The sequence below is a fragment of the Trichomycterus rosablanca genome, chromosome 2 (assembly GCF_030014385.1).
Source record: "Trichomycterus rosablanca isolate fTriRos1 chromosome 2, fTriRos1.hap1, whole genome shotgun sequence".
NCBI lineage: Eukaryota > Metazoa > Chordata > Actinopteri > Siluriformes > Trichomycteridae > Trichomycterus > Trichomycterus rosablanca.
Window position 1 is genome coordinate 27598781 of NC_085989.1, and position 15068 is coordinate 27613848.

General features: G+C 38.3%; 1 protein-coding gene across 3 annotated transcripts; it reads right to left on the reverse strand.

Moving 5' to 3' along the window:
* Positions 1 to 2495: 2495 nt before the first annotated feature.
* wasf2 (WASP family member 2) lies at positions 2496 to 14159 on the reverse strand. 3 transcript variants are annotated; one of them, XM_062990585.1, is made up of 9 exons: positions 14040 to 14159; positions 8555 to 8710; positions 8317 to 8451; positions 6523 to 6676; positions 6173 to 6290; positions 5946 to 6067; positions 5692 to 5859; positions 4295 to 4761; positions 2496 to 3593 (listed from the first exon to the last, which is right to left on the reverse strand). In XM_062990585.1, the coding sequence occupies exons 2-9, from the start codon at positions 8685 to 8687 to the stop codon at positions 3436 to 3438; spliced, it is 1455 nt and encodes a 484-aa protein (XP_062846655.1). In that variant the 5' UTR covers positions 8688 to 8710; positions 14040 to 14159; the 3' UTR covers positions 2496 to 3435. The 3 variants fall into 3 exon arrangements, with proteins under 3 accessions (XP_062846655.1, XP_062846654.1, XP_062846661.1); XM_062990584.1 differs by having other exon boundaries at positions 8555 to 8714; XM_062990591.1 differs by lacking the exon at positions 14040 to 14159 and adding an exon at positions 11004 to 11083.
* Positions 14160 to 15068: the final 909 nt, after the last annotated feature.

The window sequence follows — 15068 nt, forward strand, 5'->3', positions numbered from 1 at the left end:
CTAATTAAAGAAAGATACAAATGTATTCCATTAGGAGTGATGTTGCTTTAATTGTCAATTTGTGCCTGATATCTTCACACTCTGACATTCAGAGATTATACTGATGGAATTAAAAAAATCATTTGCACTTTACAACAATTACTTGACTATCAAAAAAGTTTAGTTGGAATGCTTTTATTGCCACTTGTGTATGTCTATTTATGTATTTAGTGAATAACCATTTGCTGAATGACAAATGCTTTTATACTTGATGTGTTGTTTGCACATAGTGCAAAAATAGCCAATAGTGAATGAATGCAGTCTGACATTTTGAATGAATGTGTGTTTTTTACGTATATGTTTTAAAAAGATGTTTCTTGTTTCATAATCAAAATAAATGAGAATTTTAAGTAGAACAACTGATTTGTTTGTTTTTTCATTCAGTAACTGCAGTACCCCAGTTAATCTACAGTGGGTGGCACAGGAAGAATATTTCAACTGCAGATACACTATATTGCCAAAAGTATTCACTCACCCATCCAAATCATTGAATTTAGGTGGTCCAATTACTTCCATTGCTACAGGTGTATAAAACCAAAAAGACCTCCAAACTTCATGTGGCCTTCAGATTAGCTCAAGAACAGTGTGTAGAGAGCTTCATGGAATGGGTTTCCATGGCCGAGCAGCTGCAATCAAGCCTTACATCACAAAGCACAATGCAAAGCGTCGGACGCAGTGGTCTCTCTAGACTCTAGAGTCCAGTGTAGACGTGTTCTCTGGAGTGATGAATAACGCTTCTTCATCCGGCAATCCGATGGACGAGTCTGGGTTTGGTGGTTGCCATGAGAACGGTACTTGTCTGACTGCATTGTGCCAAGTGTAAAGTTTGGTGGAGGGTAGATTATGGTGTGGGGTTGTTTTTCAGGAGTTGGGCTCGGTCCCTTAAATCCAGTGAAAGGAACTCTTAATGCTTCAGCATAGCAAGAGATTTTGGACAATTTCATGCTCCCAACTTTGTGGGAACAGTTTGGGGATGGCCCCTTCCTGTCTCAACATGACTGTGCACCAGTGCACAAAGCAAGTTCCATAAAGACATGGATGAGCGAGTTTGGTGTGGAAGAGCTTGACTGGCCTGCACAGAGTTCTGACCTCAACCCAATAGAACACCTTTGGGATTAATTAGAGCGGAGACTGCGAGCCAGGTCTTCTCGTCCAACATCAGTGTCTGACATCACAAATGCGCTTCTGGAAGAATGGTCAGAAATTCCCATAAACACACTCCTAAACCTTGTGGAAAGCCTTCCCAGAAGAGTTGAAGCTGTTATAGCTGCAAAGAGTGGGCTGACATCATATTAAACCCTATGGATTAAGAATGGGATGTCACTCAAGTTCATATGCATGTGAAGGCAGACGAGCGAATACTTTTGGCAATATAGTGTAGGTTCCTGGAACTCTGTGCCACCAGTGTAACCTCCTAACTATAAGTTGTTAAACTTACTCCACCAGTTTATTGCATCAGAGGGATATATCTGTTTATCTAAGGGAGAGAACATCATGCAGTCATTTCACTTGGCCTGTCCAGCTCTAATGTTCTAGGTTGGAGGTTTAATGGCATATTTGATAGAATACAACTGACCATTGTATTGTATTGCCAAATGCAACATTCAAATCCTCATCCAAATGCAAGTTCCCAAATAATTAACAGATTTAAATGCTACTGCTAAGAGAAAAATCTGAAAACCTCAGCCAATTCATTATATAATAGCATGTGATCCATAAAAGCTGTTGGATTTGCATAAATGGATTTGCATTTTTTTTTAACCCTACAACTAAAATGCATACAATAAAATGACTGTGACAAACTTATTAACACGGCAACAATAGTTACATTATAGTCAAAACTTTACTTTCAAATTTGACAACTGCCAAGTTGCCACTGTTGGACCGCTAAGCAAGGCCCTTAACCCTAAACTGCTTGTCAACCATAACATCAAACTTCAGAATGGGGAAGAGGTGAGGGGGCGCTAAAGTTCCAGTTAGTCCTCAGCGTTCCAGTTAGTCAGTATGTACCATCTGCAGGCTTAGAGGTGTGGGACCCTATATAGTCTGGTGGCTTTGTAGCTCATCCACCATGAGGTATTTGTGCTTACTCTGCTGTAAAGAGTAAATGTTACCTCAGTCTTCCTGTGAGTTTGAACTAGTCTGGCCAATATGTTTAAACTCTTATCAAGGTGTTTCTCGGTCAACTCAAAATACTTATCTGTGTGACAATGCCACAAAATTCTTAGTTTGGGACAAACTCAGTCACAGTTTGGTAACAAAAAACATGCCTGGTCACTCAGATCACATTTTTTCCCACTTCCGATGTTTGATGTGAACATAGGGAAATGCTTATTAACCATTCTGAATTTCCAAAGCTTACTTACTAAGCTAGCAGGACACTGATCAAACACCACAATGTAATAATTCAATCTAGTGGTAAGCATATAAGAGCTATAAACACCACTCAAAATATCTTTGGGCTTGAGAAATTTATTTAATTAAACCGCTGATAGAAAAGATCCTTAATTATAACCAAATGTACCAAATAAAAACGACTGATTACAAAATATTGCATAATTCATAAAAAGAATAGGCACTTAAAGCAAAAATAAAGCAGGCACTTTAGGACCGATAAAGAATACAATAAAACTGGATCTCCATGAAGACCATGTGCATGTGCCGCAAATGAGGCATTAGTGGATCTTGCTAGACATGGAGCTAATGTTGTCAAGCATAATAAATGTTAATGGTACAGGAACACGTTTCCAGCCTTTTTGCTCATGTTACTTTGGTATACACGAACACACCTGAGAGGGTGACAGCAGCAAAAGGACAGAAGAAGGAAAACCACCAAACAAAATGCCATAATGCCAGTACAGGCACTGAGGTCAGAGAACAGATACATTGCAGACACATAAATAAAGAAAGATCAATTACTAAGGCAACAGGGCATAAAAAAGTAAAGGAATTTAGTTTAACAGACTTGTGTCTCTCATTCTGGGAATGAGTGTTCTATAGATGGTCCAATGCCCTAACAACACATAGCCGACAAATGCAACAAAATAATTGTGGTAACTATTTAAGTACTGACTTACAATACATCTAAATACATAATGACTTGGCTTTGGTCTAAAAAAGCAGCAAAGCTTTAGTTGATTAATAAAGGTTTTTGCAGCTATAATACAGAGATGCAACAAGGCGAAAACGCTCTGGTTCAATTTACTTATACAAAGCTTTACAGAAAAATGGCACTCTGAAATAGGAGCAGCCTAATCACCTAAATTATTCAGTCATGCATGCTTGAGTGCACACAGCCCTCTTTACCATACACTGTAGTCTGTCTCATTAAAGGGAAATACGTCATTCAAGAAGTACAAGGCCTATAAAATAAATTTTCTGATATGTTTTGTAGTCTTAATCGGACCACTCCTCATCATCTAACTCTGAGGAGTCGTCTTCGGAATCACTGCACTCCACAGCAATACGCCGGGACAGGATAGCTGCCACATCGTTGCCCACATAGTCTCTCGTCTCCTGCTCTCTCTGCTCCTCCACTTTACGCAGGTTAAATCCTGTGTGTAGACACACAGACACACACTTAGCAATATGTGCAGACAGTACATCCACAACAGTAACAATACAGAACATTTTTTTTTCTTTTTTAATACTCTCAATACAATTCCTTCGTCTGAGAAATGAGGAAAAATGGTTTTAAAAGGCATCACACAGAGCAGGTGCTAGGTTTTAAAAAGTGCGGAAACTTTTGAAAGAACCCTCACAGTTTATAAATATTGGTGGAGGGACGAGTTAACAACATGTGTAGGTACACAAGGTGGCTGCAACATGTGTTCGGTCTTTATTCAGCATGTCCTTTGCTCATCCTAAACTGTTAAAACTAAATAAATTATGAGCAAACATATGCAAGAACAAATAGCCAGGAACAGGACCACTGGCATTACTGTCTGATACATGAAGGGAGAGAACACACTGGACTTCTAACTTAAATTCTAAAATCTATGAAGTGCCATAAACTGGGAAAACCCGAATTACCACGTCTGTCCTCATACAGGAACACAAGAGCCACAGACACTTAAGAGTGTAAGTCTGTGGGTGCAGTAAGTGCTTACAATTTTAGATCAAATAGTTCAGAGCCATTAAGGGTCTTTTTTAAGAGAAATACAAACCAATACCATTCTCTCACAGCTGCTGATGTTTAACTTGTTTACTTAATACCAGGTGACTTCAACTAATGCAGTGAAACACTTTGACATACCTTGGCGAATGGCTGCCAGGAGATCACTTCGACCATCGCTGACCTGTGCAGGCTGGGCCTTAGGGGCAGCGGAAACTGGAGGCCCTGCAGGAGGAGGTGCTGGAGCAGATGGAGCAAAGGATGGTGGTGGGGGGCCTGGTGGTGGAGGTGGTGGTGGAGGAGGTGGGGGTCCACCCCCTCCAGAAACAGGAGGAGGTGATGGAATATTGGAGAGCATAGGTGGCGGTGGAGGGATAGACGTAGGACCAGGGAAAAAGGCAGGAGGGGGAGGAGAAGGAGAAGCATCAAACCCAGAGGGAGGTGGAGGAGGCATTCCCATAGGTGGAGGAGGAGGTGGGGCTACAGGTGGGGCCACTGAAGGGCGACCAACAGGAGAAGTCAGTGCTGGGGGAGCTGGAGGAGGATAGCTAGGGCTTATTGCGCTGATTGGCCTCTGAGGTGAGTTGACACCTGGTACATCATTGCACCTGCAAGAGAACAGAATTTTTTTTTTTAAATATTGTTCAGCTGTCTATTTTATATTAAAATAACTCAAATTGCTCACAGCTCTATCAGCAGGCATGCCTCCATTTACAAGTACTGGGTGGCAACTTATGTAATAACAAAAGTAAAGAAAATGAAACAACAGGATCTTTTACCAGCTTTGAAATAAATTAGACTCTAGTAAAGCCTGATTAGCAGACTCGATATTAACAATAGTAACCTACAGTGCCAAACTATTCTTATTTTGTGATCCAATGACATTTGCATAGTAACACCTGAAATTTGAGCAACTGCTACAACAGATATGCTGCATATCCATGAACAGCTATGCTGCCAACTACTGTTGTAAAAACATTTATACATTTAGAAATCATTTTCTTATTATTTCACTTTTCTCTTTGGTCTTTCACACCAATTAAAATGCACCCACGGTGTAATCATATCCTAATTATTAAAATAAACAACTGAATCGAAGTGACTTCTTTATGCAATTTGTTAAAACATAAGCTATACTTTCAGTGCCTATAGATGGCACTTGGGTGGAGCAGTCCTAAAACACACCAGCCCACTATCATTGAGATCCAGGGTTTAAATCCCAAAAGTACTATGTATGACTATGGCTGTGAGGACAAAAAGAGATGACTGAACAGCCTAGACATTGGGAGGTGCTCTTGTGCCAGTCTCAGCCTAGATTAAAAATAAGAAAGGTTCTGTCAGGAAGGGCATCTGGTGTAAAATTTGGCCTCTACTAAAAATATTTATAATAGGATTTGATTTTAGGCTAAAAGTGATTGAAAGTCTATTGGCTCCGTAATTGGAAAAGTGGAATTTGGAAAAGTGATATTCATCAGATAAAATCAACAAAGAAAACACAACTACACAATGACTGAAACACCCCTAAACACAAATCTTACGTCATATCCTCTGGAGGAGGTGGCAAGAAATCATCCAAAATGGGTGGTGGAAGAGGAGAGTCCATATCATAACTGTAGGAAGCAGTACTCTGGTCTAGCTTACTGTCAGAATCCATCATACCCACATCTTCACCTGAGTCAAAGCTGCCATTCATACCGTCAGGATGGCTGAGGGGAAAAAAGCAAACAAACCCCTATTAATTGAGATTTAAGCTAGAATTTGGTAATGTCTAAAGTCTTGGACTGGAACTTACAGGGCATCGGGTTTTGGCACAACAAACTCTTCTCCCATCTTTTTGCGTTCCCACTCATCTTTGCGAGTTTTAATCTTGCGAGGGTTAAGGTTGCTGCGATTCGGGTTTTCTCTTTTCTCCCTCTATACTCACAAAAACCCACACACATATAAACAATGTTATTAATGTCTTTCACGCTAGAATGATACAGCACTGGATTCTGAGATTTCCCAGGTGTTTGTTCTTACCTTGTGCTTCCGTCTTTCCTTCATTATGTCTTTGGTGTCTTGAATCATCTGCTCTTTCCAAAGGTCAAAGAAATAGGATGGGTCAGTGTAGAACTTCAGGGCCTCCTTTCCATCCTCCCTGTGACAGTCACATGCAGTGTACATTAAGAGAACAAATTATTTGACTTGACAAACTCCTCAGACACAGTCAATCATGTCTGTACGTAGATGCCGGTCACAACTCGTATTTGAATGAGTTATTGTCAACTATCCAATAAGAGTTCCAAACTAACACAGACATCTTAATTCAAGCCTTAAATTAGGTTCTTACTTTGTTTATAACAGGGTGCTAATAATTCAGGAGTGCTAACCTGTAAACACTGAGAATGTTAAGTGGTGGTGGCTGATTGCAGGTCAAGTAAGTCTCCTGCACTGGCTGAGGCAGCGAGGGCCGAATAAAGAGCTGCTGATCTTGAATCAGACTGGAGCGGAAAGCCTTTCGAGTGGTGATTGCCTGCAAAGACACTAAAAAACAAAACACAAAGAAAGTGAGTCTATAAATGAAAGAACAACAAAGGTGTGTGCAGAAAATGATTTATTAAACCATTTTACAGGAAAAAACCAAGATGGTGCCAGCGCTGCAATAGGTGTTTGCTCAGCCAATCAGAGATTTTTTTTTAAATAATAGTAAAAAAGCTGACGTATTCAACTACAATTTTAACCTTCACACACTGTTAATGTGTTGTGTATAAAAAAATGCATTTATTTTGTTGTTCTTTTAGTGAATGTGAGGCTCCCAAGCAATCCTGCATCTTCTGAGACTTAAAGCACTGTTTGAAATACCTGTTAACACTTAACCCCCTTAGTGAAAATGTCTCTCATTGGTTCTCAATGTACATGCTTGAAGAGTTTAAAAAGACATTTGGGACACAGCCAATATGGGTGTACGTTTATATCACAGTGTGGGACAGGGATGCAGTGTCTGCCAGAGTACAAAAAATTATTAACTTAGTTTGACAACTATACAGTTCCAGAAATCTTAGGATAAAATCTAAATACACAATTTTTATTACTTCATTTTCAAGTTTAAATTTAAAGAATGACTTTTAATATTACTATAAGTTTACCACTAGGCACACACTAGGCATCATGGAAAATAAAGCAACAGTGCTTGAATCAAGTTATTTTTGGCCTGCTTTGTATGAGATGTATTAAAATCTTTAATGGTTGTGTCGAATCTCAACATACTTGTGTATTTTTAACATTTGGACATTTAGTGTCAGTTCACTTAATTGCAATTCATTTTTATGTTTTGCCACCGCTTTATCCTGGTCAGAGTTGTGGTGGTTTCCCTGAAATCACTGGTCACAATGCAGTAACACATGCCAGACAGGAGGCCAATCCATCTCAGGGCCTCTGCCACATCCCCTCCTCAGACATAGTCAATCATTTCTGTATGTAGATGCCCGAACAATTGAAAGCACTACTGGGGATTCAAGCTCTGAATCCCAGAAGTAGTGGCCTAGCGTAATTTACCTTGCATTTAGTTTTTGCTTATCTCAAATGCAAAATAATCCCAAAATATTGACATGTTTGCATCAATTATTGACATATTTGCTTCATTAAGCTTTTGCTCTATTGGGTGCCTGTAGCATTAGAAAAGGCATCATGGTATGGGTTTTTTTTACAGCTAATATCAATATTAAAAAGGAGTGCCAGTTACAGAGCTGACAGTGACAGACACCATTTTAGTGCATTTAAAAAATAAAAAAACGTAAACATTAAGTTCTCATGAAAGGTCATTCCAGACAACCAGGGTCCTTTCTGTGTGGACTTTGCATGTTCTCCCTGTGTCTGTGTGGGTTTCCTTCGGGTGCTTGCATTTCCTCCCACAAGTCCGAAGACATGCATTCAGGTCAAACTAAGCTACTAAAAATTGTCTTGTGTGTGTGTGTCAATGTGTGTGTGTGTGTGTGTGTGTATCTGCCCTGTGATGAACTGATGACCTGTCTGGGGTGTTTACTGCCTTTCACCCAATCAGTCAGACTTACAGTGAGCCTGAACTGGATAAAGCAGTGGTAAAAAATGTGTGAGAGAAAGAAATCACTGGGTCCTACTCCATTAGCCTTTTGATGGAAAAGTGTTGTGGTGTTTATTTCTTTTACCCTCTTCCTCTTTAGGATCCAACTGAGTGACTTTGACTTGCAGTTTGTCCACTCTTTCGCCAAGGGTGTTCATCCTTTCTGCAAACTTGCTAGCCTCAATGAACAGCTCACCAAACACATCCTCTGCAAACCTGCCTGTGACATAACATGCACACAAAGATATGCAATCAGTTACACACATAACAGTACCTTACCCAAATGGAAGCACTAACCAGCAAAGACTTACAAAGCTACTTACTGAGAGAACCAAGTTGACGGATGATATTAGCTAGTGAGACATTCGTCACACACTCCAGCTCGCTCTTTACTGCCGTGGGTAGAGTCTGGCGACACAGGTGCCGCGGCTCAATGTTGCGCATCACCAAAGGCATGATTACAATTCAGTGACGCACCTCTTCCTTGCACAAAGGAAACACAAAAAGAGAATGAGCGCTGCATGAACTGGACTGTCGTTTCCATTACAGGTTTCATATCCTTGTTTCTGTTACTCTTTACAGACGCTGCATCCCAGACTCGCTCCTTTTCCATGCAAATTGCAACACACATACAAACACAGACCAACACATAAACAAGCTGATGTTTAAAGCAGAACTAAAACTGCTGTGTACCATCCATCCTAAACACATCTTTTTATTTAGCAACAGGCAGCATTTTTTTGGAGCAATTTTGTTATTTTTCGCTGCTCCTATATTTTGCCAAAGCGATTGTGTTGTTGTCATACCTGATTTGGCAGAGTTGTAACACTGGTTGCCCTTTCTGATGCAGCCCCCTTATTTTTATCGGGCTTTGGACCGGCACTGAGAGAGCACTAACAAATGCACCTCCCAATAACAAGGCACGTTGGCCCCATCCCAGACATAGGCAATTATGTCTGTAGAAGCCAGACTGGTCAATAACAGTACTGAGATTCACACTGCAGATCTATCAGTAATGGGCTTGCAGATTAAGTAGATGAGTAGCTGATTTCAATCATTTTATTACAAGGGCTAACTTTAAGGCTACTCAAGAAATGGAGAGGCAGCGGTATATTAAAGCTCTGCCTAACCAAATGAATGTAATTATTATAAAAATAAAATAATGCAATGTTATGCTTTCTGTGGTGAAATTGAACCTTGGTGATAACTGGACTTTCCAACAAGACAATGATTCCAAGCACACCTTCCAAGTCAACCAAGGCTTGGTTCAGGAATCAGGCGTAAATTTGTTAAAACGAGGGGATTTAAATGTCTTCACAAGCTGACCTTTTTTTCCTTCCCCAACAGACAGCTGACTTTGTCTACAGAAAGCCTAACCAAGCCGGTAGCATAGCATTTGTAACTTCCTACAAACTGTTAAACAGCCCTTGAATAGAAACAGAGCCATAGAAAACACCTTACACATTACTTGTCAGTACATGTGGTTCAGTAATCCTTAAGATGACAGGTGCATCACACAAGATTTCACAAAATGCTCTCAGAGTAGTATTAGGAAAAACAGGAGAGAAGCCAGCACTTGATAAGAACCTAAAAGCAGCAGGAACAGGAAAGCAGGAAACAACAAACAATTAACTGCACCACAATCCTCTCATACAGCTCGGCAAATCAGGCAAAATAAGAACCCTATGATAACTATTTAGTATGTAATTTTTCATGTTTAGAAAAAGATAGCTTGAGTTCATGATACTAGGAATACCATACCCACAGTGAGGTAAAAGGTTGAAGCAATCGAGAGCGCAAATAAACAGACTAATTTTGCCAAATTTATTTTTAACCAATGACCAACCAGCCTTTAGTTCACAGCTAACCGACACATTGGAGTTTCATTTTGACAAGTCACACATACTTTATTTAATACATACAGCATGACATAGTGAACATAGCAGCAATGTAGAACAGTAAAATGAACATGAACACCATGATCAGAAGCAGTTCAGCATCATAAATGCAGATTGTATACAGTCAGTAGTGAACATTGCATTACAAGCACTAACTAAACATGCTTATCATAATAAACAGAGATGCAGGCAGTTTATTAAAGCTCTTCCTGACCACATTAGTGTAGTTATTATAAGATGGTAACTTCATACTGCAACATGATGCAAAATATCCACACTATTTTTGTAAAAAAAAATAAAAAAATAGATAAATAAAAAAGTTGCACACATATCAACATGTGCAGTTTAACAAGCAGTCAGACTCCATACTGAACAAAAACAGCATTTGTTATTTTAAAGTATAATAGTTTTGCCAGTAATTTAATTGTAAATTATTTAAACATTATAAATGCATTAAAAAAAGTTCAACTAAACACTGCTGTAAACAGACTTAAAGCTGAACAGTGGAAGTGAGGGAGAGTGTTTGAAATCAGTACTCTTTCTCTACAGAATGCAGCTGTGCTCTTAGTTGGAATCAAGCATCAGCTGTTGGAAATTATTTTCAATGACATTTTTAACCAACAGCATTAAACAAAGACTTCTTTGTTGGTTGTCAGTTGACATCCCTATGGTATCTCTACTTAAAGCTAACTTTGAAATTATAAGAGAATCTTAAGCATTTTGCATACAAGTTATGCCAAATTATATTTGATTTAAACTATTGTTTACAGTTTACACACAAGATATTCCAGGTATGTGCGTATACACTACGTTGACATACATACGTATCACAACAAATGATTGCAGGATTAGTAAATAAAGAATTGCTATTTACAGTGTCATGTTGAATTCAACAGTTCAGGGTCTTGTGAAGTAGTGAGAATCCTTTTCTCTGTGCCATGTATGTGATTTTCTTCGGACTTTCATATAATCAATTTGTCACGGGCAAACAGACAAAATTTATTCAGAATGAACTTTGATCATGGTGGCAAGGTAAGCAGCATGGATTCAGTCCATAGAAAACAACAGCACAGCCAACACAAAAGCGGTTTTGCTGCATAATATTTGTACGCAGCTTAATAAAGTTGACTAGCATGAATAACTGTACAAAGATGCATTAGATTATGAATCCATGCAATAAAGCAGGGTCGCCTGATGTGTTTCCAAGCACCTGAGTACAGCACGTGTTTGTGTTTCTCCTGCTTCTGACACACCACGCCTACTTCCTAAGCTAAATGAAATCCCTTAATGATGCTTAACACAAAATATGAGCAACATAATAACACAATGTAAGCACAAATTATGCAGGGTTGTGTAATGTTAGTCACCATAAGCCACCTGTTTACTCATTTTCATGGCATGTTTAAAATCAGCAGTAGGAGCAGTCTTCCACTGAGATTTAAAAGAAACCTTTGAATAAATTTAAGTTGAATACCAAAGGCAAATGTTTTAGAACTAAACTTAAAAGATGAGTGTGAAATGAACCCGTCGATTTGCAAACCCTCAATTATAAGTTATAGCTATGCATTAGTTTAGCATAGCTAAGACATATGATCTTTAAGTGAGTCTAGACCAATTTTTATAAATAGACTTTTAACATACATATTAGTCAGATCAGTCTCCCATGAAGTGCTCTGAACGTCCTATTGTCTCATAAAAGTGACCTTTATACTTAAGTCAAAAAATTAAAAACATTGCAAACTGTTTCTCTTTGTTCCTCAAAATTCAAATGAGAAGTCACACCCATTCACTTGTACTGAGTAATGAATCATTTTAGAATGTCAGCGACCATTCTGACAAAGAAAAGTGTAATAAAGTAGATGTTTTTTGTTACTTCTGATACTGAAGTTGAAGTTGAGTAAATCAGACAGGTAATTTTTTTTTATTCTGAAATGCAGAAAAGACCTTTTTCAGTGTTTGAGTCAGGTTAGCTACAGTGTTGCCACACAAATATGTATATCTGTTATCTGGTACCTAATCCTCACTGGTCGAAAGTTTACCGATAACTGACAAGCTACAACTAACCCATATACACAGTAACATACTAAATGTGGCAGTTATGTAGAACAGTAAGATGAACAAACACAGTGAGCAAAACCAGTTCAGCATTCAGAATGTGGAACTGAAACAGGAGCTGGTAGCAAAATGTTCATTACAAGCACTAACTACACATGCTAATCAAATAAGAAAGATGCAGTCAGTATATTAAAGCTCCTAAAGCTGAGATGGTAAACTGAGTTTTACCTTCATACTCTGGCATACTGCAAAATATCCACATCATTTTTGTTAAAAAGTAATGTTATTCACAGATCCACACATACATGGTGCATGTGCACTGAGGGTGTGTGAAGGTCTCAAATCAGTAGTCTAAACTCTAACTTCAAATTATGTGTCAGCTGTTAAAAATGTTTTTTACATTTTTAACAGCATTAATCAAACAATCACTTTTTTGTCGGTTATCCACTAACTGGATAATGTTAAAGATAATGATCTTAAACATTAGAAAACTATTAACCAACAAAATATGTACAAACTTACATTAACACTGTATTAACATAGCTTAAAAATGTTATACATTTTAAATGTTGCAATTGAAAAAAAAAAAAAAGTTTACTGCACTACACTAAACTTGAATTTATTTATAGTTATGTATATTGATAATGTTAAATGGACATCATGGTGGCACACTGCCCTCACCATGTCCACTTAAAATGGAGTGTAGCTGCTCTAAATTGACACTAATTTTGGCTAAGTGAGCAAATATGTAAGCTGCCTTATGAATGTTTGGAACCCTCTTGAGCACCAAAATTCCCCATGTGGTGCCAGACCCAGAGTAACCTTCACCAGAGTAACCTTCACCAGAATTAAGTGGCTTGTAAAGATACATGAATGAACAATCTGTTAATTACAATTATTTTGCATAATAAATAAGAAGATAGCTACTAATAAGTGTTATTATTTACAGATCTACTGAACCTTTCTTTAAATGGAATCAGATGTATAAAATGTAAAATAAACAATTCTAACCACTTAGATATGACGGTTTTTTTGTAACTAAATTGTTTGACACGACCTTAACATGGTGTATCAATATATTAAAAACCATTTAGTAACATGTACATACGATGAGCCCCCTTAATTTTTGTTCAATGATCGTGTTTTCCAAAATGCAGTGGATATCCAAAAGTCATGAATCCAAAAGACAAACCTGTATTTACACAGATCTTATAATTACAACGTATATGGTTTAAAGAACACTGCAAACCACGTCTTCTCTTTTCTGCTCTCCAAAAACGAGAAGACATAGTTTCTGATTAATTAAAAACAGGGTGTCCCTAAAGTCTGGACACATAGGAAATATCACTGTAACTGTAACTAACTCTATGCTTACTAAAATACACACACATACATATTGCATCGCAAACAGAAGATGTTATTGATGAATATTTTAATGAAACAAAATGTTGTTGAAATTGTTATTTAAATGTATTGAAAATATGCATTTTGTCTATGTGTCCAGACTTTAGGGACACCCTGTATAAGGAATGTAAATCACTAACTGTATTTAACTGGCTATCCCCTGATGTTGTGTTTGCTAATATAACTCTATTTACAGCACATCAAGTAATTTCTTGTACAATATGTTACGAAAAAGGCAAACTACCAAATGCCACTGCACAGTCAGTAAATCAGGACAGAGCCATATTCTTAATGTCTCTAATTTAACCTCATTTACTTTGATAAATGCACGCGACCCACCCAGATCTTCCAGAGCAGGAAGTAAGCAGTTAGCTAACTGGCTAGTTCTCCAGCACAAACTGACTTAACTACCGCTAAGTTGAGGGTAAAGGTTAAAAAACAAGTCTCTTACCAGAGAATAATACAAGCTGCTCCTTACCGCCGAAGTGTTTGTACTTTTAAAATACTACCTAATGTAACATTGCTTTACTTTTTAGCAGTTCATTATTTTCTTAATCAAAAATGTCCGAATTTACCGTCAGCCGAGCTGTCGGAGAATCAACCCTAAGATCCCCGAGGGGCCAACTTCCCATTGGGCGATACGGCTAGAACTAGTTACAGGATTGGATAACGCAGATGTCAATTTCATAAACAAAGGGCGGGACTCCAAGAGCTCCACCCGTGTGAGCTGTGATGTAGAGTGCAGGGAGGGGCGCCATTCCTCTGCTTCGGGCCTGCTCCAACATATCCGAAACATGGCAGAAATGTCTGAAATGTTTCAGCCTAACACATACAACCCCTGGCAAAAATTATGGAATCACCACTCTTGGAAGATGTTCTGTCAATTGTTTAATTTTGTAGAAAAAAAATAAATCACAGACATGCCACAAAACTATCATTTCTCAAACTGTCAACCCTCTGGCATTAAGAAACAATAAAAAAAGAAACAAATATAATAGTTGTGGTCAGTCACAATTGCTTTTTTTTAGATCAAGTAGAGGAAAAAAATATGGAATCACTCAAATCTGAGGAAAAAATTATGGAATCATTAGAAAACACTGCACCATTATTACTTTGTTGCACCACCTCTGGCTTTTATAATGGTTTAAACTCTCTGAGGCATGGAGTTAACTAATGACAAACAGTATTCTTCATCAATCTGCCTTCAACTGTCTCTTGCTGTTGCCAGATCAGCTTTGCAGGTTGGAACCTTGTCATTGACCATTTTCTTCAATTTCCACCAGAGATTTTCAAATGGATTGAGATCCGGACTATTTGCAGGCCATGCCATTGACATTATATGTTTTCTTGAAGGAAAGTTTTCACGTCCTTTGCCCTATGGCAAGATGCATTATCATCTTGAAAAATGAAGTCATCATCACCAAACATCCTTTCAACTGATGGAATAAGAAAAGCGTCCAAAATTTCAATGTGGACTTTG

Coding starts and splice junctions, on each gene's coding strand:
- wasf2 (XM_062990585.1), bottom strand. CDS start 8,687: ATGCCTTTGGTGATGCGCAACATTGAGCCGCGGCACCTGTGTCGCCAG. Junction 6,677..8,316: donor GGATCCTAAAGAGGAAGAGG/GTAAAAGAAATA, acceptor TTTGTTTTTTAG/TGTCTTTGCAGGCAATCACC. Junction 6,291..6,522: donor AACATTCTCAGTGTTTACAG/GTTAGCACTCCT, acceptor TGACTGTCACAG/GGAGGATGGAAAGGAGGCCC.